The following is a 24901-nucleotide window of genomic DNA, read 5'->3' on the forward strand; positions in this document are numbered from 1 at the left end:
TTAGCTTACATTATTGGTCCGTTGAGAAGAGGTCCTTCCTGGAGCAATAAAAAGACTAAAATCTTCTGAGCTCAACATTCCATGCTGTGCCATTCAAGCTAATCATCACCATAGCACTTGGAATGAGTTACTTCTCCAGGCATGAAACAGGAATCATCCCATAACATTGATTTAAATAGAATGTTAATCTAATTTTATGATGGCAGTATTGACATTAGTCAGTCTGCACTGGTCACTGGACTAACTCGGCAACAGAGACCTCTAAGCAAATTATTAATGCTTAAATAATTCGTTAACAGACAATAATATTTATATAATGACCTGAGTGTGAAACACACAATATACATTAGCTATTTTAAAAATGAATGAAGTCAGACGTACTAGATTTGATTGTTCTTAGAAGCACAATATCATGTCTATTCTATAGCACAGTAACCAGATTTCCTACTGACAGTAACTATTGTAGATTCCAAAGCTACGGCACCATTGGCTAGAGACAAAAAGCATACGGCAAACTTTTAATAGGGCCTGTGCTGTAGCCCAAAGCACACACTCTGACCAAGATTTTCAAAGATGGATGCCTAAAGCTTAGGGTTCTAAATCCATATGTAGGTGCCTATTTACCGATTTAAATTGTTGAGTGCCCAGCAGTTTCCACTCAAATCAGGCAACCAGGAATGAGGCATTCAAAACTTGAGGCCACTTCTGACCAACTTACTTACTGGCAAATCCCTTACTGCAATGTGAATTTCTTAAAATAATTGCAGGATTTTAGGAAGCATACAATACCATACAGCCATGTTTAGGATCAAGACCCCAGTAATTGTCCTCGCAGAGTTCACATTTTGGTCCTTGCGTGTGAGGGGGACAGATGCACTGACCAGAATCCTCATTACAGTTGTTCTGAGTATGAGCACAATCACAAGCTGCAAGAGAAATAGGCCCAAATGATTAGTTTTGCCATTCATTGGGCTCCTCTCACCACAGCTGGGCAACAAGGTGAGTTCCAGCTGCTGTGACTACAGTTATACTCTGCTTGATGCACCATGAATAATACTATTCATAGGAGTGTTGACAGCAGAATAGACTCCATAGCCTTTACTTTTTCAACTCTTTTCCTTCATCTGCTTAAGCACTCAGATACAATGATGAACCCTATAGAATTTCCTATGAATAAATTTTTAAATAATGGGCCAGATTCTCTTCTGTATCAGAGTTCTGCTTGGTGCAGGGAAGGGGAAGAGGGGGTGGAAGGGAAGCATCAGTGAGCCAGTTAGACTGTGGGCAGGTCTGCACCAGTCCTAGGGGCTGTTCTGACTCACATCATGGGCATATGGTCCCTAAAGGACTATATGCTAGTAGACGATTGGTAGAATGGAGTGGTGTGGAACAACTCCCCACGCCCAACGCAACCCCCTGATCTCCAATGCAGAGCAGCTGGCGCTGCCAGCTGTACACCAGTGCAGTGTTCCACTCCACTCAGAGAATTCTCCAGTGGCCTGCTGCTGCTAGATTCTGATCTGTGTGGTGTGGAATGGAAATCAGTATGTGGCCCAGTAAATCTGCCCTAGGTTATTCAAATATTACAGTGATAGGCATCAACAGAAGAACCTGGACTGACAGATAGAAAATTGTAGATTATCAGGAGGTAGGGTAATGTTTGAAAACATACTATAAAAATTGGAGGGACTGTTAGACATGCATAATTTAAGGGACTATAATAATGGGATTTTTTTTTTTTTTTTTTAGAAAAAATTAGTATCAGGATAGGTTACTTGCATATATTAACTATCCTAAATATTATGAAAAATGTAAATTCAAACTACAAAAAATACAGAGTTTAAGAGATCCGTTTGAATGTTTGTGGGTCTTTTAATATACAAAGATTTAAGTCTGGAATTTTCAAAGAGAGTTAGGTCCCTTTGAAAATTCCAGCTTTAATTCCTAAAATATATACAGCTACACTATCTCCTCACATTACATATTACCCACTATTGTATTCTGTGAGACACAATGGTGCTATTTTCAGTCAGATACAAGGAGACTTTCCTTTGGTTATGGTGTATATGAAATGAACTGTCTAGCATACTGGTCTGCAATAGGATTTGCTTACTTTTGGATTAACATTTTATCATCGTACTATGGCTAAAAGTTGTTTTACAACCAGGTGGTGATATTGGAAATATAATGAGTGATGTAGCCTCACAAGTTGTGTAACACATGAAATGCAGAAAAAAATTAGGGAAGAGAAGAAGTGCAAACAACTATATAACATTATTCACTTTTAGCGTTTACATTTTGGGGGCAAAGAGGGAAAAGGGGATTGTTGCTTTCTGTTTTCTCTGGAGGAGTGGAGACATTTTGGCAAGAGATTGCCGAATAGTTTAAAACTGTACATTTCTCTAGCAATTTTTTTTATTATTATTATTTCTTGATATTTAAAAGTCATCTCTTCTTACAAAGACTCCAAAAAGGTTTTTTTTTAAATCTGTTTAGCAGAAGTATGAGGGGACCATTCCATTGTCAAGGATTTGTGAATATTTCTTAAACTGACCTTTCCTGAAGTGTAACATAAAATACTGTGTTGAAAGAAATCCTCAAAGTGAAACAAACTCTGAGGAGAACACAGATTACTGCTTACGTGTACAGCCACCATCCTGGAATGCATAAAAGCCATGAGCACAGTGATCACACTTCTCCCCAGCCACTCCTGGTACACAGTGACACTGTCCTTCATCATTACAATCCTCGGAGACTGAGCCATATTGACTGCAATTGCAGGGAAGGCAGCCAAGTCCAGTATTCAAGCCATAATAACCATTCTGTTGGACAGGAAGGAAACCACGTTTCAGCTAAATTTCCAAACACACTGAAAATGCAAAAGTATTCTCTCCCTTTGATCACTTCATATTATCCACTCCTGCCGCTTGACCTGCATGAACGTTTGCAGGCTTTGTTTGGCTGCGGGAGGGGGTAGAAGAATCCCCAACATTACTCATTTACTGTTCCTCTGTATGTAGGAATGTTCAATGATCCCACCTCCTTCAGAAGACCCAGAGGAGGGAAAGATTCTTTACCTTACAGGACACAAGGCCTAACATAGTATGCTCAGGGCCAGAAATGCTCTAATATCTTCTAACCTCATCTGTTAAAGAGATATTCCCAAGGTTTTTCAGTGTACAGTTTTGGATTTTTTTTTTTTCATTTAAACACTTCCCTGAAGTGGTGAAAGTCCAGTCATAGCACAATTTTGTTAATGCATCAGGACTATACAGTGAAATGGCCCACTCCTGGTTCACTGTCCAAGCTGTAAAAATGCAAACAGTGAATGAACAACATAAAAGGTGACAAGTAAATTAAGATTAAAGTTCTCTCATTAGGTAGGGCTCTCTTAGGTGGAATGCCACAGGATTCTTTGCTGTCACCACTCTTATTCAGTGGGTATGTGAGGCTGTTAGGAGACTTAATAAGAAGAAATGGGCTGAAGTGTTTTTAGTATGTTGACAATGCTCAACTTTATATTTCTATGTCATCCAGCCTAGAGAATGCAGACATCTCTTCCAGCATCACAGCATGAATGAGAGCTAGTTGGCTGAGACAAGGTAGTTGAGGTAATTGCTTTTATTGGACCAATTTCTGTTGCTGGAAGGCACAAGCTTTCAAGTTACACAGAATTCTTCTTCAGGGGTGGGGAAGGAAATCAGAGTGTGTGAGCTAAATACAACACTGTAAACAGCTAGCTGGCTGAAATTCAATTCAACTTTTGTCAAAGACATCACCTTCCCCTTCTGACCTCCTTTATATGCAATGATATTATTCACTTTGCATTTAACTAGGCCAAAAATTTCCTCTTTGCCATTGCATTTTGAACCTGATGTTAAAAAATGTATATTGGTGATAGGGGGTTTCATTTCTTACCACGCATGTATCACATCTTGGTCCAATCACATTTGGTTTGCAGTGACATCGGCCAGTCTCACGATGGCAAATGTTTGAAAGGGAGCTATTCACATGGCACTCACAGACTTATGTTAAAGAAAGAAGAATAAAAGTGTATTAATGCCTATGGATATGAATTCATTATTATACAGAACAACATATCTCTATATAATGGACAAATCCGACTGTTGTCTCCCATGGGTTAATACATTTATGTGCACATGGGTCAAACTAAACAGAAAAAGTTGTGTAGTATTGAGCAGAGATGCACAAAGTAAACCAGAGAGATGTACCCTATTGAAGAACCCAAATACTAGACGTAAAATTACAACTTTGTGCTCATTTACATTTGCTCTCTTCTCCCCACACCAGGAATATATTGTAGGGAACACATAATCCTACATTTGCAAGGGATGGCCTATCAGATCATGTACATTTCAAATTTCTTTGAGTTAAATTCTGCCTTCTATTATACCAGTGTAAATTCAGTTTAACACTGATTTCAGTGAGGTTATTCTGGATTTACACTTGGGTAACCAACAGCAAAATCTGGCTTTATGATTCCCAGTTTACACAGTTGAGTTATGTTGGTGCCTGTATTGAGCTCTGTGAACACAAAGATATATTTGACATGTATGGAATGTATGCAATGAATCTGCATTCATAATCAGAAAGAACATAGACTTTGCACACTTACATGTTGCAAAAAATATTTTTCTGATACTATTTTTTCTTACAGGGTAGGGGCAGTTTATCTCTGCTTGGAAATTTTAGATGTGTGTAACTTGCTTTGTAGTCAGATCTCTTATTACTTTACTGTAGTTTACATACAGTATTCAAGCTATAGTTTTAACATTATTGCTTTGAAAGTGGACATTACTTTTTTAAACACTCCCCCTTGCTGTACACCCACAGCATTCTGGCCAGGTGTCTGTCATGGCCAGCATTCTTGTGACAGAGGAATACCACTGTCCACAAGTGTCTCTTTGATCCAGTCACTGCTGTTCTTAAATCAGCCGGAGCCGTTACTGTTTAGCAACGTGAGTGTCTCCCATCTCTAGGAAAGAAGTATGCCACCTCTATAGCTCTTCCAGTTCCACAAGCAACACACCAAGACAGGAAGTGTCTGGTACGGGTATCTTGAATGTCAGTGCTGAGTGGCCCACTAACTGAATACAAACAACAGCACAAGGTCAGGTGCACCTAATACATTTTGGCACTGCCCATTTCATCAAATTCTTATGTGATGACCCCCAGCAGTGAATCAGCCAGACATGCACAAGCTTAAGTGTAAACTGGGTAACAATGTAACCTCACTGCTGTAATACTTGCTCACTCAAGCCCTCTCTACGCTTTGTTACCCTGACTTGTCAAATCACACATCTTATGCTAGACCATAAGCTCTTCAAAACAGGGATAATGTCTTTCTGTCTGTTCTGTGAGGTGCCTGCTACATTTCTGGATGCTTTCAATTATAACCATAATAGCAAGAACTTACCATGACAGCTTTTAGCAATCACGGCATCCCCATAGTACCCATCAGCACACTTTTCACAGTGATGGCCCTGAGTGTTTCTCACGCATTTCAGACACTTTCCTGTGAGTGCATCACAGTGGCCATCTTCTGTTGGATCTATATTGCCATTGCAGTCACAAGGAACACATGACTCTCCAGGCACCAGTGGATTTCCGTAGTAACCATTAGCACATCTGTACAATAGGTTGAAAGCTGTATCAGACTGAATGCAGGCATGTCAAATAGTTACCCCACCTAGCAAGTTTTACTATTGATCAATATTTATCCAAAGATCCTCTGAATAAAACCAAATGGAGATATAATGAGAGGGGAAAATCCATATTTTCTCAGGAGTATTCTCATACACTTGATGTAAACACTTCTTCCCCAGATAGATAGATATCTGTCTGAGGATAACAATGATACAGATTTTTCCCAACATTGCAGTACATACCTTTCACACCGTGATCCTGCATAGCCTGGTAGACACTTGTCACAGATAACTTCACCTCTATTGTCCATGTGGCAGGTGGGACTGAAACTATCAAGAATATTTTGAGGGGGGTCATTATCAATGCAAAGAGTTTCAAAACTCTGTAATTTGTTTTCAAATGAATAAGATTTACGATTTTTAGCTTCCTAAAGTCTGGCCCTTTCCTTATTAAACCTATCATGTCCCTTCACCTCACGTAACTTTTCCGATGCAACACTGATTCTCAACACTGATTTTGTCCTGATTCTCATTTATACTAAGGCCTCTTTACTCTGCCAGAATGGAGTAATGTGGCCCAAACGTAAACAAGAACCAGGGCCTTCCTGCCACAATCCAGTATAAATCTAAGCCCGTGTAACTTGCATCTTCTTCCAGTCCCCTCAATGTGTAAATTACACCAACATAGGTTCTCCGAGCTTCACCTATGAATTTGGCCTTCCTCTGTCTGCCTGACACAAGGTATTTCTAATGGGATACATTTTTCCTCTACTTTCATGTCTTTCTACCTCCCCTTTGGATTTCATCCTCCTTTTCTTTATCCTCCTTTCTGTGTCCACCATCCAGCTGATGTTGCTGAAGATGCAATTGAAAATCTTAGGCAAGCAGCTTACTTGTTTGTATCAGTTCTTAGTGGGCAGGCACATGGCTGGCAGTCCTCTGGCATTCCTCGGGATGGAGTTCCATAGAACCCTGGCAAGCACTGATTACAGGAAAGTCCTGTAGTGTTGTGTTGACAAGCCTGTGAGACATGGAAGAAATCTTTTCATATTTGTTCTTGATGGTTTTTCATCCCCAGAGGGATCTCGGCATAAGTCTTTATGCAACATTGCATTAAGATTCAAGGAGAGGACATGAAGAACAGAGCAGACCATTGAAAACAAAGTTAGTTTGTCCACATCGATAACAACAATTTCTAACTAAACCCCCTCCAACATTTTAGAATGCCCTAGATCTCATTAGACAAAAGCATTACTTATACACAAAACTAAATCTATTCTGATAAATGTATACATGTGCAACAACAAGCCTATTACATATTTCATTCTTGTTTATAGCCATTATATATTTTTTGGTTTAAAATTCGGAAAAACTTCTGAATGCTAAATCCTCCCCCTACAAGGAAATGCTTAACTCCCACTAATGTCACTCAGTGGACTTGCAAATATATCTGAGGGCAGAATCTGCCCTACATTGTGGCATAATTCTATTCCCATTCAGTTCAATAGGAGTTTTACCATTGACATGAATGGGGGAGGGACTGATCTCTTATTAGCTAACACACAGGGGGAAAGGATTTCTTTATCTTAGTTATGATTCTAAAGCTATTACCAGTTCCACCGATATTCTTCATTTCAAGTATAAGACTGGAATGGACTATGTAACTACACCCATTGAGAGCACCATTCAATAAACAATGAAGTAAATTCTGCAATGAGAATGTTCTTGTGACCATTGCTCTATCTAAATATACTGTAAAACTGCACATTCTGCCATAGCCAAATGCTCTCATAATTCCTAAAAAGATGCTCAAAACACAAACACATTGAAAGATGACTTACAAAGCAAACACCATGAATATCACATTCAGATGCATGGCCATTGCATTCACAGGGTTGACAAATACCTCCAAAGAGTATTCCACCCACACGGTAGTACCCAGAGAGACAGGACTGAAGAAAAAAAAATACAGCATAGTATGTGTTAAAGAACATGTTAGAGAATTATTAAAGAAACCCCTTCTGAAAACATACAGCCTGCTTCTGCTCTCACTTACACTGGAAGTACTGTGGTACTATATACGGTTGTAACTCCACTGATATCACTGATTTGCACTGGTGTAAAGAGGATAAGAATCAGGTCTATAAAACATTGATTCAGCCCTTCATCCACTTGAAGGAGGTAAAATAAGTTCTGTGCAGTTACATATGTAAGACTCTTTCTTATGAGACAATCGAAACAGACGTTCTGTCTGCTTTGCATAGTCATTGAAGTTCCAGTGGTGCTTTTCAAAAAGACCAGTGCTTCGCACTGGCATTACTTGCTAAAAAGTTCCCCTCTGCTCTGCCACTGATGCCATCCTCAATAGTCTCCTGTTCCCAGGCGGTATGTCCATGCCTTCTTATATGATTCATCGCATGCTTGGAATGTTCTCACCATGCCTAGTCACCAAGCTGCCTCCCTCATCACATAATGCTCTCCAATAAACTCAGCGCTGACAATTCAATGTCACAAAATGAAAATGGAATTTTGTATAACTGCAGGCTCAATTACCGCACCATAGCAAACTTAGGGAAGCTTATACAGCTACTTTCAGCTCCATCGTTGATGTTCTCCGGTACATCATTAACCTTTAGTGTTTCCAAATAAAATTAAGGAAATGCATTATGATGCCATATAGTGCCTCTAGACACTAACACTTATGATGTATATAGAGTAGGCTGCTGACCCCATGTGAGAAGTTAAAATACAGTATGTATGTCAAACTGGATATATAACGTTTTGCCAAAAACACATTTTTCCATGACAGTGTAATTAAAGACAATTTGTAATAATTAGATGGTTTTAAAATGTGCACACTTTGGGCACACATAAAACAGTCTGAGATGTTACCTCGCAGGAAATCCCTGTGTAACCTTGAGGACATTCACACTGTTCCACCTCTGCTGCTGATGCCAGATCGATAGCATTAGCGTTTGCTGTATCCAGAGTGACAGAGTCCAGCCTGTGACCAAACAGAAAGCCATCACAGCACTTGCTTCCCCAATGTTCATTATAAACAGAAGGGTTTGCTCTGAACAATAAATCTTTTGGAGAGAACATTGCTAAGTGCTGTTTCAGGATGATGTCAAATAAAGACCAGACAAAAATCCCTGTTTTTAAAGACTCAGACAAGAACTTTATTTATAAATCGAATAACTTCAAGATGGGAATAAGAGCTGTTAACTGAAACACAGTGGCCAAAGCCCCCGCAGTGGTCCCATTATCTGTGTTATCCTAGCATTACTACTGCACCTCAGTGCCCTCTGTTGTGGGGAAACGGTATCCTTAACTGAATATTTGCATTTCAGTTTCTTCTTTGCTCAGGAAAACCAGGCACAACTGTTTGGGTAGTCTCAGATTTTTGCCCAGTAATTAAGATAATCCTCTTCCAGTGTTAATAACTTTAACCTGCCCCATTTTTCCAAACTAACCCAGGAATCTGGGATGTAAGGCTAAGATAATGGCTTCATCACAGAGTTGAAACAAAAAAACCCAACATTTGTATGTTCGATCTATTAGACCATGCCTCAAGTATTTACACATCACTAATGTAGTATCAGCCTTGCCCGCTGATTCCCACCAATGTGTAAAGAGGAAGGCACAACCCCCTAATGCAAACAAAGGCATTCTGCCACAGGGAGGCACTCCTTCCCAACCACAAACAGGGTGATCAGAACAACCTTGTGTAGCCAATCCAGAATCATGAGTAGGCCAAGCCTTGAACACATTTACTACCACTCCACAAGAGCGGGTGCCAAAACAGCTTGGCCTGCTTCATGCACAACTAGCAAACCCAAATTTGGTGACTCAAAAATACTACCATATTAAGGTAGGAGGGAGGAAGGCCATTGGCTGGGCCCAGGGAAAGAAGCAAGTGCTACCTTGCAGATGGGTCTCCTTTAACATCCCTTCAGATGCCATGCCATGCCAGCACCTTAAATCAGCCAATGTTGGGCTTGCTTCCTACATCCCAAAATAAAACAACTCTATTGAGTGTTCAGAAGGTGTTTCCTTCTAACAAAACACCCTCCCTCCTAGAGACAAGTGTCACTGCAGTGGGGCTGTAGGCTATTCTTTATAACACTGAAAACGTTTCCACTACAGGATAACTCAGAATCAACTGCATATTTTTTTTTTTAAACACATGACAGAAATATTTATTTTGGGATGAGACCAACCATGAGACAATTCAGCTCACAAGGAATTCTTTGGGAGGAAATTAAAATCAGGTTTCAAATGGAATATCTTTTGCCAACACCTTAGGAATAGTGCCAAAGTCAATGATGTTTAATATACCTAAAATTATCAAAGGCATATGAATGAATCTGAATTTTCTCTCTTCACTCACCTGTATATGGCTCTTTTTGCAACGTTGTAATTGGCCCTGATCAGAAGATGAGTCACATTTGCTAAAACAGTCATCAGCCTGTCCCGATCTATAGCCTTTTTTGTATTAAAGTCTATTAAGTTCTCAGACACAAGCTTCACTGTATTAGAGTACTCCTCATAGGGTTGCAATGACAGCCCCTCAGATCTGGTGCTCAAAATCTGTCCATTGCCCTGAAATCAAAACAGATACATTAACGGACAGATATAGGTTTAAGTTTAGGTGCTAGGGTGTAAGTGTTAGTTAACAATGATGTTTATTTTCAGTCCACACAATAAGCTACTACTTTCCATGCACTCCGAAAAACCCTGTAAAGTAACTGTTTTTTAAACTTTTTCACTGCTCACTTCACAGGTAAACATATTCATAAACTGCAAGGTCTCTGTAGAGATGCCTGACAGTATGACATGATTAGGGTGACCATATTTCCCTATACTGAATACGGGTCACCTGGTAAAATTATTTGTATTCAAGTGAGTTCAATGGCAATCAAATGGAACTGTGCAGTACAAATGTTCACATTACCATCAAGTTGACTGAAAAGAAATACTGCGTAGCTGGATTATTTTTATTTACCTTATCTTTAAGGCTTTAGGGTTCACACAAGGAGAGGTCACACACACACACACACCCCTCTCTCACAGGGTGGCAGGGGAGAGAAGCGACCAACCCTCCCTGCCCGGCACTCTCCACCTTCCATGCTGGGACCCCAGGACCGACCTGCCTCTCCTGGTACCTGGCACCATGTCTTCCTGACACAACACGTGTGTGTGTGGGGCGGTGGGTAATGTATGCCCAGATTTCTGCCAGGGTTCACACCAGAATGTGGCCAGCAGCAGCTTTTGGCACTCTACGGGAGGGAAGGAACAGAAGATGCTTCCAGACACAGGGGAGAGGGATGACCTGGCCCATGTCTTTGCTGAGCTCATCTCTTCTTTTTCTCTCCCCCTCCTTCCCCCCACTGGAAGTAGCTTGTCCCTTCCTGCCCACACAGTGTGGAAAGGCAGCTAACACCTCCAGGCTGCTGCTGGCCACTGACATAACCCAGCCGCCTCCTGTCCCCCAGCTACAGCACGGGGAGGAAGGGGTTAAGCTCTAAGGATGCATTGTGCACCAGGGCCCAGGGAACCTGACTGCAGAGGCTTCAGCAAACCAGCCAGGCGAGGGTACCTAGGGGACAGCACAGCCCCATACTCCCTAGGGTCAGGACCCAGGGCTGGGGGGTAAGAGAAGAGGGTGCTAAGCCTCTGCCTGGGGGGCTGCTGTGATGCCGGCAGGGTCGGGGGGTGAACAGGCGGTAAATTGCTTCCCCTCTCCACTCCAGAGCTTAGCTGATGAGCAGAGAGGCTTCCCCATGCCAGCGCTGTGCGGGGGTTTAACACGCACAGGGCTCCACTCCTCCTGGCCAGCGCCCCAGGTCAGAGGGTCTTGGGCTTTTCCAGGGCGTCAGCCCAGCCAGAAGCAGTGGGGAAAGGAAGGAACCTACTGGCCAGGCTGCTGGTGAGCTGAGCACTCTGACCAAGGGCTGGTTCTCCTCACAGCACTGGGAGCAGGATACGCCCCACCCGGGGGGTATGGAGGTGCAGCGGGGTTTGGTGGGGGTGAAGGGGCAAAGCAGGGAGAGGACAGCAAGAGGGGGGGCATGTAAAGGGCCGATGGGTGGGCAGCAAAGGAGACACATAACTGGCCACTGCCTGGTGCCTGTCCACACACACCAGCCACTGCAGCTCGCAGTGCGCAGTCAGCGTTGGCCAGAAGCAGGATGGCAGGCAGGGGCCTGCTGGCTGAGAGACGAAACACAGCAAGAGCTCTGCTGATGGACCAGCAGAGAGAGCGGCCATCCCCATGCACTGCATCTTTGCCCCGCCACCAGCCTTGCACACCCACCCCCATAGTCAGCCACTGGACCCCCCCACTCACTGCTGGAGGGCGGGCGGTTGGCAAACAGGGATCCAGCGAGTAGCAGGACCCGCCAGTACTGATGGGGGAGAGATGAAAATACAGGACAATTTGCCTGTTTTTAAGAAAAAGACAGGACACCTGCAGGAGGGCTTAAATAAGGGACTGGCTCTATAAAAACAGGACGTCTGATCACCCTATGTGACATGATGGGCATGCATCTGTCCACGCACACACTACACTTCGTGCATATAAGCCAGCAAAAAGCCACAGATTTGCCATTCTCAACAATTGACCATAACACATTCAACCCTCTGCAGCAGATCCTGTGGACACTTTTAAAGAAGCTTATTCTAATCTTATCTCAGGTTTTACACAATCAAAAATGTAGCTAAATTGAAATGACTATTGCAATGTGCTTTACATGGAGATACATCTTTAAGCCAGTTACGGTATGTCTATACATAGAGCCCAACACAGATACAAATTTATATCCGTGGATGAGGATATCCCTGACTATAAATCAGTATCCACAACCGCAGGGCTCTCCCAGGAACCGCAGCGGTGAAAGGAGCAGAACATGGGGCTGCTGCTCACAGGAGCCAGTGCCCTGCGCTGGCAGCTTCTCTGGCGCAGCTGTACCATCCCCAGCGCCCCAGCCCTGCCCCTGTCCCTTCCACGCAGCTGCCTGCAACTCCTGTCTTAACACAAGAGTGCAACCAGAGACAGCTGCCAGTGAACGTGGAGCCCGCCCCAGTGGGTGGGGCTGGGGGGTAGTACAGTTCTGCTACTTTTGCTGCTGTGATTCCTGGGAAAGCCCTGCGCTTCTGTGGACACCAATTTATATCCGCAGATATCTGCATCCACAGGTATAAATCTGTATCCACACGGGGCATCTATACAGCAAGCAGCAGACTTGGGCTCACTAGGCTTGTGCTACGGCGCTAAAAATAGATGTGTAGATGTTCAGGCTTGGGCTGGAGCTTGGACTCTGAAGCTCACCCCCTTCGCTAGGCTTCAGAGCCCAAGCCTGAACATCTACTCCGTTATTTTTAACATAGAAGTGCGACTGTAGACCCAGGCTCTAAGGCTCACTGCCACGGGCTTCTCCTTGCTGTGTAGATGTTCACTACATGTTCACTGAGACTGCAGCTCACTTACTGAGTGGAGCACTTCGCTGCAAACATTTATCACCAGTGGCTCAAGAACTCAACTGGCTACCTACTAGTTTCTGGGGTAGAGTTTAAAGTGTTGATTATGACCTAGAAAGCTTTACATGGACTGGGACTTGCCTGAAAGACTGCTTTACTTCCCACAATATAAATCCACAACTGAGAACAACTGAGGTGCTTCAGCTGGATATCTTATATTGTAAAGGAGATGGAGCTGCTCACAGGGCATTCTCTATAAGGACTTTAGAGCTCTGGAACTTGCTCCTCTCCTTCATTCAAAATAACCCAAATTTGGTGAACTTCCAAGCAGGCTTGGAAGAGCCATCAGCTTGATAGGGTTTTTGGAAAGAGCTGAAGGTATGTTTCAAGAATGATGGGGGATGGAAAGCACAATTTATTTTAGCACTGCTGAGTAGAGCTGGTTGGAAAAATTCCAATGAACCATTTTTTCCATAAGAATTTGCTGATTTGTCAAAATCAAAGAGTTTCATGCAGATGCCTGGATTTCAGTGAAGTTCTGACAGAACCTGTGCAGGAAGCCGATGGAACACTGTCTATCAGGTTTCCTTGGCTGCCTACCTTGAGGGCTGATGGACAGCCAAGAGCCTGGAAGCCCTGCGAGTCCCAGCTGCCGGACTTGTGGCTCCTTGGCAGCCTGGACTCCCAAGGTCCACATGGACTGCCTTGGAGTCAGGGTTGTCAGGGCTTCCAGCACCATGTGGACTGTCTCATAGCTGGAGTGCCATTCCCTTTCAGACAATTTAGAACTGTTTGGTTTCCATTCTGAATCAGAACGAAACCAAAATTTAAATATCAAAATCCTCTGCAAAACGGAATTAACTTTCCCTGCCCAGCTCCACTGCATTATGCTCTAAGATTCAGTGTGTGAGTGCCTAGAGATCTTGTGTAGGCATCTTGTTAATTATTACATAAATCTAAACCAATAAACAAATAAATCTCTTTTACAAATAAGAAAACAACCTATTTTAATTCCTGGTGTAAACAGAGCTCTGTACATGTAGTAATCACCACTTTTGCTCAGCTCCATATATTTTATGTTAACATGTACTTATTTAAAGGTAGTCAGAGACTGAGTGCCCAGGATTAAAAATAAATGATTGGAAAGATTAGGAAGTTGAGCAATAACATTTTGTTGACCTTTAATAATTAAGCTAAAAACTGGTGTAAACATTATTTTCTTTTTTTTAATCTAGCATTGCATACCATCATTCCTCTATATTTTTGGGGAAAGCCCAGTTAAATAAAAAACTTACCGCAATGATAACATCCACATTAGATACCATATCACTGTCCACACTTTCCATTGGAATATCATAAGACACAGTGTACTTCAAGTACCCACCAAAGGCAGTGAGCTGAAATTATAAAATCCAAATCTTAAAAGAAAATTAACAGCAATCAATGTGGGAGGATAGCTGCTGACAAGCACAACACACATGCAGCAAACTAAACAGAGGATATGGCATGTTCTTTTGATCACTTCAGCAGTGTTTACACAGTAAGGGTTTGATCCCCATCTCACAACAGTGAAAGTCACTGGAAGTGTAACGTGGCATGTCCCCATATCTACAGAAGTCTTGGATCCCTGCTGTGCAATTTGTGAAAGCTAGCAGCAGGTTCTATAGAACTGCAGTGATGCATTAAACAGTGCATTGTAAAGCCTCCAGTATGAATTCCAAAAAACATCACAAGTTCAGACTACTTTTTAGCAAATGGGCACAGTGTACTGAAGTTATTCAAACTTTTTGAAACATTCTCTCTGATAGATCTTCAGCATTCCTATTTCTTTTTTAAACAACATTTGGACCTTTTAGCCCTGATTCTGCTGTCACATACACCAGTAGAAACGGAGAATAGCCCCACTGAAGTAAATGGAGTTTCATCAGTAGAAGACTGGTGTGAGACCAGAATTTCACCAACCATTGAATTAGACAAAATGTATCTTCCAGCTAGGCACTTTTGGGTCATTATGCACAGGCACTGTGTAGTATAGCCATTTATTTCATCGCTGTATGAAGAACGTAATAAGGTCGAGGCACAGAAAACCATTGTTTTAATATGGATGACTGGGTGTACTTGCCATAGTTTAATAAAATAAAACATCAAATAGATGTATGTGTCTGGTTTAATTACTTAAAAAGATATATTGTCAGAGGTTTTTTTATTTTGGTTTTTTAATAATTTATAAAAATTCCAGTTTCTGACAGAGACACTTTCAAATAGTATGTCCATAATTTGTTTCCAATTCCATTTTTTAAATATTAGTAAGGTGTTTTTTTCTGTTATTTTGTTTTTAGGTATAAAAGTGTCTTTTCAGCAACAGAGAAACTGCCTATACACAGGAAACAAGGAAACTGCCTACACACAAAATGCAGTCAAAACAGTGGGGTTTTGTTGGTTTTTCGTTTCCTCTTTCTTTAGCTTTCTTTTTCTTTGTTTCCCCATCACTGATTTATTTCAGTTTTAGAAATCTTATGTTGTTATTACAGGTGGGACTGATAGCAACATCTGTTATAAAGGTTGCCTGACACTTCCCATTATAAGACTCTGTTTTTAGTTGCTGATAATTTTGCCAAACTTTATCTGTTTAGGCAGAAATTTTACATGTTAGACATCTGCATCAGGTTGCCTTTTTTTTATTTCAGTCAAAACAGTTCAGCTGTTTCCAAGAATGAGGCTAGGGAAAAATATGCCATTTTGCCTACATCAGTTCTGGAGTCCTTTCATTTGAGGAGCTATAACATCCCCATGCACTGGAGCTGGGACTTGATATTTATCATGAAAATTACAATTTTGGTCTCAATATCTTATACCTACTCCAGTTATAAATTACCCACACAAAAAATTAGATAAAAAGTACATATTATTAAGGTTGCAAAGTCAAACACTCAAAAGTTAGGAAATGCCAGGATCAAGGTTCCCTGTGCAAACTTAATTTGGCCCCTTGTGTGTATGCAATTTTTAATTCCTATTGTCTTCACAAGACCTCTTGCATGAGTGCTTGACTTTGCAACCTTAATAACATTCTTTTAATATATTTTTGTTTGTGATTGCTTAGGTTTTTAAAAAGCAAACTGAAAAAACAGAAATTTCATCATGTGGAACCAAAATGATATTCATGATTAGGTTTGGCAAAATGTGTGTGTGTATATATATACATACATACATAATTTTGACTGATAATATTGATGTTTCTTTTTAAGCATTTTTTATTTTTATAGATTTAAATTTTCACAGTTGGGTAATTGGGGGGGTCAGAGACAGTAATTATTTAATGATGGCAACAATGAGATTTTAAAAGTTAAAGCTTTATGATCATTAAAACACAAATTGTCAACATCACATGTCAAAATACACAAAGTAAAAAAATCTTAAATCAAACTATAATCAGCTCTCAAGCAGTATTTTGCTTACTGAGCCTATATGTAAATTTTGATTATTATCAATGGAAATTTTTTTCATTGGTGTGCGTGTGTACGCGCACGCAGTAAATCAGCATTTACAGATAAAAATGTCATACTTCCAAATGTACACGATTCATCGGCAGGAACCTGTAGATCCACTTCACTGACCTCTAACATGTAATTTTCAATTGTTTTACATTACATGACAAAGTCTCTTTGGGAGAGGGAAGGTGGGTGAGGTAATATCTTTTACTGGACCAATTTCTGTAGGTGAAAGAGATAAGCTTTCATGCTACACAGAGCTCTTCTCCTTCACCAACAAAGGTTAATCTAATGAAAGATGTTGTTACCTCACCCACCTTGTCTTTCTCATAACCTGGGACCATGACGGCTGCAACAACACTGCAAACAAAGTGTCTGTAGAACAATTACAGATTGCATGAAATGACAAACTACAGGTGACAATGTTTATTAAACAAACATTACAATTGAAAAATAATAATGTTCCATATTAAAAAATAATGGAGAAACTAAAAAAAAGTTGTTGAACATATTTAGGTGAATTTACTGTGTATTCAGTGTTCATTAAAGGTGAAAACTTTCTTTTCAGTATTGATAGTTTACAACTACTGTTAATGAGCAACACAGAGCTTTTTAGAGCAATACGGCAAGAAAAAAAATATGAAGAGTCTGGACTAGAAGTCAGCTTCTTTTTACTTGGGAACTTACTTTATTTCCTAAGTATGGCTCAGGTGCTGACCAGTAATAAGTGGATTTCAGTATTTTCACAGCTGCCGTGTTGTTGACACTTATTTGACGGGGTCCAGCAAACTGGCCTTGTTGGGGCTCCAACCTCTTTTCAGTGTACAGATCAGTCACCAGCCACCCAGCCATATCTGACACCTTAGAAAAAGAAGAAAGCTAAATTAATGAAGTCAGACCTACATCACTGGGTAAGTCATCACTATATGTAAAACTTCACTTGTGACAGTAATACAAATATGAAGGGCCTGATTCTGCTCTTAGCTAAAGGGGTTTCTAGCCAGTGTTAAGCCGCAGACTTCATTTGGATTGGGACAGAATTACATCAGCGTAACTGAGTGCAGAAGCAAGTTCACTGTATTAAGAGTATAAACTGAATGAACAAATGATAATACTTTTCACTGATGTAGCACCTTGCATTCAAAGATCTCATTAACACTTGACAAGTACTGCACCCACAGTTAAATACAGGTCCATTTCCCCCATTTTACAAACAGATAGCTGAGGTACCAAAAGCTACTTGCCCAAGGACACAGAGGAAGAGTCAGGAATAGGAACCAGTTCTACTGAGGGGAAGAGTTATACACACACATTAGAATTTCGGTCAGTAGAAAGACAGAGAGATGTGGAGAGAGTTAAAAAGAATATGATGTATTTTCTTCTACTGTTTTTTTAGTACACAAAACTTTTGGTGCTAGATTTTGACTAATCCTGCAAACTACGCAAGGGATGAAGGTGGGGAAAAGAGTGCCCAAGGAAGTTGTTCCTCTCGTTGCACTTCTGCACGGGAGCTAGTGGCATTTATAGTCCTTTTATTCCCTTAGCAAAAAGACTGCATGAGACTGACATCTGCAGTTGCAGTAGGCTCCAATCAGCAGGAGCGTCAGGGCATGGTTTTGGCTCCCCTCTTCACCGCCCGGACAAGCTCTTCCACTGCAAGGAGAGGGAACACTGCTCTCTTTCAAAGGGTGTAGCAGGCTCTACAATAGCCAGTAGTTCCAAAAGCACTGGGATTGAGTAGGGTATAATGACTCCAGCAGCTCCAATGGGGGCTGGGCTTCTTTATAGTCAGCAGGCCTCAGGATTGTGATTTTACAGCCACAGTCCAGTCCTCTGTGTGGATTCCAGAATTTTCAGTGAGATGGGCTGTATGTTAAGAGGAAATCAGAAACACATTTCTGCAACTGCCTGAGGGAATCTTATGGAACATTAGGTCACAGCCATAGTATTCTACCTGACTGATGGGCCATGCAAGGCTGTCACAGACATCAGAAACCCCAAAGCAGAAGCACTCCGTACAGCCCTGAGGATTCCTTTCTTGCAAATTGTAGAATCCTGGTTTGCAGCGGTCACAGTTTTCGCCGTCTACATTTTCCTGTGAATAACATTTGTTTTATATCAGCACTACATTGGTAGTAAATATTGTAGATTAGATGGAATTTAGGTATAACAGCATTCAGGAAGATATAAAACAAAGCAGACTTCAGCACACTAGGCATATGTTGAATAAGTCTCACTGAGCTTAAAATGAGAGCTGGTCAGAAAAATTCCAACAAAACACTGTTTTGCTGGAATTTCCTGATTTATCTAAATCAAAACATTCCACACAGATGATTCAATTTCAGCTAAGTTGCGAGAGAACCCAGACAGGTTTTGAAATCTCCCCACCAGCTCACCCATCTGGCTCCTTGGAAGTCCAGGTTTCCAGGGTTTGAGCCTCCAGGCAGCCCACCAGGTAGACTGCCCTTGAGTCGGGAACCCCAGGGCTTTCAGGAGCCATGGTTCCAGGAAAGCACACCGCATGGACTGCCCCAGAGCCAGGATCCATCCCACCATTGCCAAATTTCATGTGCTAAATAAACATCCCGACTTTCACAATAAGTCAAAAATCAAGCTAATCACATTTCAAAACAAGGCCAAAACAAGCCAATCCCTCAGAACCTCAACACTCTATGTGACTAGATCCCCCCGCCCTCCCCGGCATGCAGTCTGTGACTGTGGTAGGCCCGCTGTGCAACCCTGACTCTCTCCAGCCCTTGCCCCTGCTTGCCCCCTGCCCCTGCTTGCCAGGAGCCTATCAAAAAAAAAAGAAGCAACAAGCTACACGCCAACCAAGCAACAAGCTACCAGCCAAAAACTAGCCAATAAGCAATTCACAAGCCGATTAAGCCAAAACAAGCCCAATTTCTGCGTCTTTTCCGCTGGTTTGGAATGTCTGCTTCATCCTCTTTTTTACAGAATTTTAGACATTTCGGTTTACATTCTGAATCAGAATGAAACCAAATTTTAGACGAAATAGAGTATCTCTGTCCAGTTCTACTTAAAACATCTGGAGCAGTCGGGATTTGAAATAATCAGCATAGAATTCATTCGGTATTCAGTCAGGAAATGCAGTGTAATTGAATTTTGGCATTACTGATGTAGGAAAAGAAAACATCTGCTCCTACATAAAACATTGTACCCTAATGACAAGGTGTCATGCTAGGACTCTCTCATTAATGAATCAAACTATCAGTAGCCCATCACATAAACTCCCAGTTTTGAGGTTGACTTTTTGCAGATTTAACTGCTGTCATTGAAGTGAAAACTTCTGAGAATGGCAACTTATATGTATGGTATGAGAATGAGCATCTCACACCTGCAGCACAGGATTTGGGGCCTGATCCAGAGCCCAGTGAAGTCAATGGAAAGACTCCCACAGACGTCAGTGGGCTTTGGATAAGGCCCAAAGATTTACAAAGTCGGACCATACTATGCACAAGCTATAAAAAGGTTGTGATTTTGGGCCACAGTAGAAAAAGCCAGTTTAAAACAAGAACTTTTTCAGTTCCATAGCAACAGCACTGAACCTTATAAGACATCTGGGGTATTGCACTGATAATTGCAAGTGTTGACACATTGGGCCGGGTACTCAGCTGCCTAAAGAAATCCTTGGGTACAGTGTTCCCTCTAATTTTTCCCACAAATGTGCGGAATGACACATCACCTCCATATTGGTTCACATAAAATTCATGTGGCGGGGTGAGCCGAGGAGTTTGGAGTGCGGGAGGGGGCTCAGGGATGGAACAGAGGGTTGGGATGCGGGGGGGAGTGGAGGGGGTGAGGGCTCCAGCTGGGGGTGAGGGCTCAGGGCTGGGGCCAGGGATGAGGGATTTGGGGTGAAGGTTGCCCCAGGGCTACAACCAGGAGAGAGGACTCTCCCCAGCTCTCTCTCCCCACAGCAGCACCTGGGCTAGGGGGGAGAGGAGCCACTCCCTGCCGCGGCAGATCCAGGGCTGGGGCTTCAGGATAGGCACCTCTCCCCTGGCAGGTCCGGGCCAGGGCTGGGCTGGGGCCAGGGCGCCTCTCCCCCGGCCACAGCAAGTCCTGGGCTGGGGGAGAGGCATCTCTCCTGCTGCAGCCTTAAGCAGCGCTTAATAGGCTGCTACGCAGCCACGCAGCTTAGAGGGAACTTAGCTTGAGCGGTGTAGAGCTGCCAGAGTTGCTTATACATAAGCTCTCCTCACAGCATAGGTGGTGCAGCTATGGCAAAAGGTCTATTTGTCAGGGCACCCCTATATCTCAATGATCCCCAGGCACCGGAACTGCCCTTTGGAGAATCATTTAAATATCTGCATTGATATGTTGGCAGTTAGCATAAAGTAGAGCAGCCCTGAGACTGATTGATTACACCATTGATTATCCCAGCAGTCACACCACTCCAGGACCCAGGTAGCATACAGCTGCCTTACAGCTACCTTAGCACACCACTTTCTCAACATGCAGCACATGTAGTTTAGTCAAAGCTCAAGAACTGGATCTGGGCTTTTATTTCTACTGTTTGCACAGACTTGTCATATGAAAAAGTCATTTTTATACATCCTACTGATGGAAACATGCTTCCAATAGTGAAAATATGGAAGATTCCTGTTCGCATTCTTCTCCCTTCACTCCCTACTATTTGTCAAGGAAGACGACTGCAGTAAATCCAGTTTGATATGCATGAGGTGTCATGTACACAGATACTGGTATACTGTAAACTAGGATATAGCTTTGAAAGTGAAGTCCTACTTGATTTTATATTAAATATTTTTATTTTAATTCCTTAATGTATTCCTATTGTATTTGTGGAACAGAGGACCCATTTTCTTCCCTTCAACTAAATTCCTATAGACCCTAAAAAAACACTGCTGAGCAATTTATTCACCATAGACAGACAATTTTTGTTGAAGAAACAAATAAAGAGTATTAAGTAACTCTGCCCTCAGATACGCTAGTTAAATCCAGATTAACTCCATTTCTGTCAGTGGAGTCACTCCTGATTCCAGAATTACCATGGTATAACTGAGAACAGAATATGACCCTTTGTAGTCGGTATTTAGTCACTCACAACCCTCAGCAAAATGCCTGAGCCTCCTGTTGGCCAGATCACCACCTGTAAATTCCCATGGATATGAATTAGTTGTGTGAAGTTTTCATAACAAACATTCTAAAAAGGCATGCTGCATGCTTTTGTTACTAACCTATGCCACTGCTGAGTTTTGCAAACCTTAGGAAAACCCAGGGTGATTTTCAGGCCATTACTTTGATCCAAATGTGCAACTACCTTCTTACTGTCTGTAAAATTGCCAAACCCAAGTGCTGAAAAATCATGAGACTGGCTTCAAAATCATGATTTTTTTTGTACAAAATAATAAATTCTGGTTTTTACATTGGGTTTCCATCTGGTTTCTGAGTCTTTTGGGTACATTTGGGTCACATTTTCAAGTTTTTCTCTATAAGCACGAGGGCTAGACATTTTGTTTTTTAAAATGAAAGCTGTGATACTTATCTATTTACATGACTCCAAGAGCTGGGCTGTCAAGAAAAATACAAAATATCACAAAGCTCCTGCTAAAACTGGAGGAGTTTGTCAATACTGTGTTTTCAGTCTCCGGGGAGTTAGAACGCAGTGGCCCTCCTCATCTCTACTTGTTTTCTGGGGCAGAAAACTCGTTCCTCTCACCCAGTTCTGGACCCCTGCTACTCCCAGTGCCCCTTGGCTAGTTGTCTGCTGCTCTCAGTGATCTAACTTTCCGAAGGCCACATGTTAAGTCCATTCCACCAATGCACAGAAAACACACCTGATTCTTGTCCAAATTTGAACCAGCTGACTTCATTGACTACATATGTTTTACTTCTGATTTATACCAGAGTAAAGCAGCCATTAGTGTTTCTTGTTTAACTTGGCCACTAAAGCTGCTTCCTATTTGCAATCTGACTTTCTGTTTGTTCATGTGTTCAATGTTTTAGATCAGATAAATTATGCAAGAGGTCAGAGCAGCTTTACAAAAATTGTCATGTCAACCACTGTTTTGTTGTTTGCTTGTTTTTTGGCTAGTGTCATACCTGGCCAAAAGAAACAATTTGCTACCTTTGCTTGCTGAAAATTAAGTGTAACGTCTTCAAATATAAAAACTTTCACATCAAAGTTCTGCAGAAACCACATGTGCATGAAACTTAATGGGAAGTTACATTCACTGATATTACAAATTTGCATTTGCCCAAGAAAATAGTCTGCAAACCAGGTCTCTAATTTTTAAACATCATTTTACAGTTTATGTTTTGTAATTAAATAATTAAAATAAAATTAGTTTTTAGGTATAGGTCTCAATTTAATTTTTCAGAACTATTACAACTTTTTTTCAAATATATAGAAATACATAGTATAAATTAAATGTTTTCAATATATCCTTTAACTGCTCAATAAGAATGATAGGTTTCAGAGTAGCAGCCGTGTTAGTCTATATCCACAAAAGGAAAAGGAGGACTTGTGGCACCTTAGAGACTAACAAATTTATTTGAGCATAAGCTTTCGTGAGCTACAGCATCCAATGAAGTGAGCTGTAGCCCATGAAAGCCTACGCTCAAATAAATTTGTTAGTCTCTAAAGTGCTACAAGTCCTCCTTTTCTTTTTAATAAGAATGATGTACTTTAAAGACCACCACCAACCTATCCACAAAACACACACACGTTGTTCTTATGCAGTCTGGCATTTGCTTTTATATGGAACTTTCTATCTGGAATATACAGAGGCATGCTACACAGCTTATCACAGCTTCTCTACGATAACAGAAATATGCTGCTAATTCTCATTCGAATCTCTGTCAGAAGGACAATGTTTAAATCGCAGTTACTTGCTATGAAAGTATGACATAATATACGACAAAAGTATGAAGTAATTTCCTTTATTAAAACTGCACTTACAAACCCAGCTACCGATTTCACAGTAAATCAAAGTGAGACTCAGCAGGTCACTTACCTTGCAAAGACAAGGTTCTGTGCAAGGGTCATCGCTAATGCTTCCAACCAGGCTGCAGTTACAGTGCACACAGCTTGGGTAGCCCTTGTAGCCAAATGCACAGCGATCACATTTTTCTCCTGTGTAACCTTCTTTGCATTGACACTGACCTGGCTGAGTCCCTTGAAATATAAAAATGATAATGAAAAAAAAAATGAAGGGTTAATAGAAAACTGGGGGTGAAATATGGAATAGTGGGAGAAGCAATGTAACTGTCTCTTTTATCAAGCTATACAGCTCTAGTCACATTTTGCACAGATAGCCGGGATATTACCAACCCCGTACATATTTTTTTCGTGTTAGAGTACTAGACCCACAGAACCTCTGCCAGGAAAAAAATCCACTGTATCAATTCACTGTTTGAACTAATATATGTAACAGTATTAGGCTCCAATCCTGTAACTTGTTATTAATGAGCAGAGGCCTCTACCCATGCACAAGAAGTTGCAGGATCAAGGCATCTTATACTCCTGTAGCATGTTTTATTTCCTGTCTTCCCTCCCTTTTTGGGTATTTACTGGCATTTTAATGTGATACCTTAACAGCACAATGTTTCCTCACCCTTGGGCACCTGAAGTTTACAGAAAAAGCATTTCATTGTCCCTTACCATGCTGAAGATCAGAATGATCATCATCCTTAATGCAGTCAGAACTCAGAGACCCAAATGGGTCACAGTCACAAGGATGGCAAGGGTTATCTTCATAGGGAGAAATCTGAAACAAATGGTACATTTTAACTGTCATATTTGTAAACTAATTAGTGGAAATAGTAAACATTCATCACTGTTTCTTGCCACTGAAACTAAACTAAAGCTTCGTATAACAATGAGATTTTCTCTTTAATGGAGGTTAAATTTCTCTTTGAGAGCCATCCCCTTGCTTCAAGGTGGCTCAGGGCCAGACTAAGGCAATCTGGAACCATAAGCACACAAGTCATTTACTGCCTAAGAATCAGACTTAAGCCGGTATCTCTTCAATGCTCTTTAGAATAAGGAAGCAGGGGTACATGCAACATGAGACTTACTTCTCTCTGTGAAGGACTGTGCCTACTACCTAACTATACTTGAACTATACATGGCCTCCACTCACACCTGTGCTTGAGAACATAGACCTGAGCTCCCTAATGTGCCCCGTGGATGAACTTGCTGAATCAATGCCTTATCTGGAAAACAGAAAGTTCCATACTGAGGAGAGTAAATGTCCTTGCTACAGGAGGTTACTCACTTGG

General features: G+C 41.5%; 1 protein-coding gene across 4 annotated transcripts in view; it reads right to left on the reverse strand.

The window, feature by feature from the left end:
• LAMA1 (laminin subunit alpha 1) overlaps nucleotides 1–24901 on the reverse strand; it is a 157215-nt gene that overhangs the window by 69911 nt on the left and 62403 nt on the right. For all 4 annotated transcript variants that reach the window (XM_048840308.2, XM_048840309.2, XM_075125308.1 and 1 more), the window contains 14 exons: nucleotides 24282–24387; nucleotides 23635–23795; nucleotides 18588–18728; nucleotides 17321–17494; nucleotides 14441–14542; nucleotides 10057–10268; nucleotides 8559–8670; nucleotides 7508–7618; nucleotides 6560–6687; nucleotides 5910–5996; nucleotides 5438–5649; nucleotides 3919–4025; nucleotides 2642–2822; nucleotides 790–926 (listed from right to left, as the gene is read on the reverse strand). In XM_048840308.2, coding sequence (XP_048696265.2) covers nucleotides 790–926; nucleotides 2642–2822; nucleotides 3919–4025; nucleotides 5438–5649; nucleotides 5910–5996; nucleotides 6560–6687; nucleotides 7508–7618; nucleotides 8559–8670; nucleotides 10057–10268; nucleotides 14441–14542; nucleotides 17321–17494; nucleotides 18588–18728; nucleotides 23635–23795; nucleotides 24282–24387 — 1971 coding nt within the window. The remainder of the gene's footprint in view (nucleotides 1–789; nucleotides 927–2641; nucleotides 2823–3918; nucleotides 4026–5437; nucleotides 5650–5909; nucleotides 5997–6559; nucleotides 6688–7507; nucleotides 7619–8558; nucleotides 8671–10056; nucleotides 10269–14440; nucleotides 14543–17320; nucleotides 17495–18587; nucleotides 18729–23634; nucleotides 23796–24281; nucleotides 24388–24901) is intronic.

Source organism: Caretta caretta, chromosome 2, assembly GCF_965140235.1.
Source record: "Caretta caretta isolate rCarCar2 chromosome 2, rCarCar1.hap1, whole genome shotgun sequence".
In the NCBI taxonomy this organism is placed as follows: domain Eukaryota; kingdom Metazoa; phylum Chordata; order Testudines; family Cheloniidae; genus Caretta; species Caretta caretta.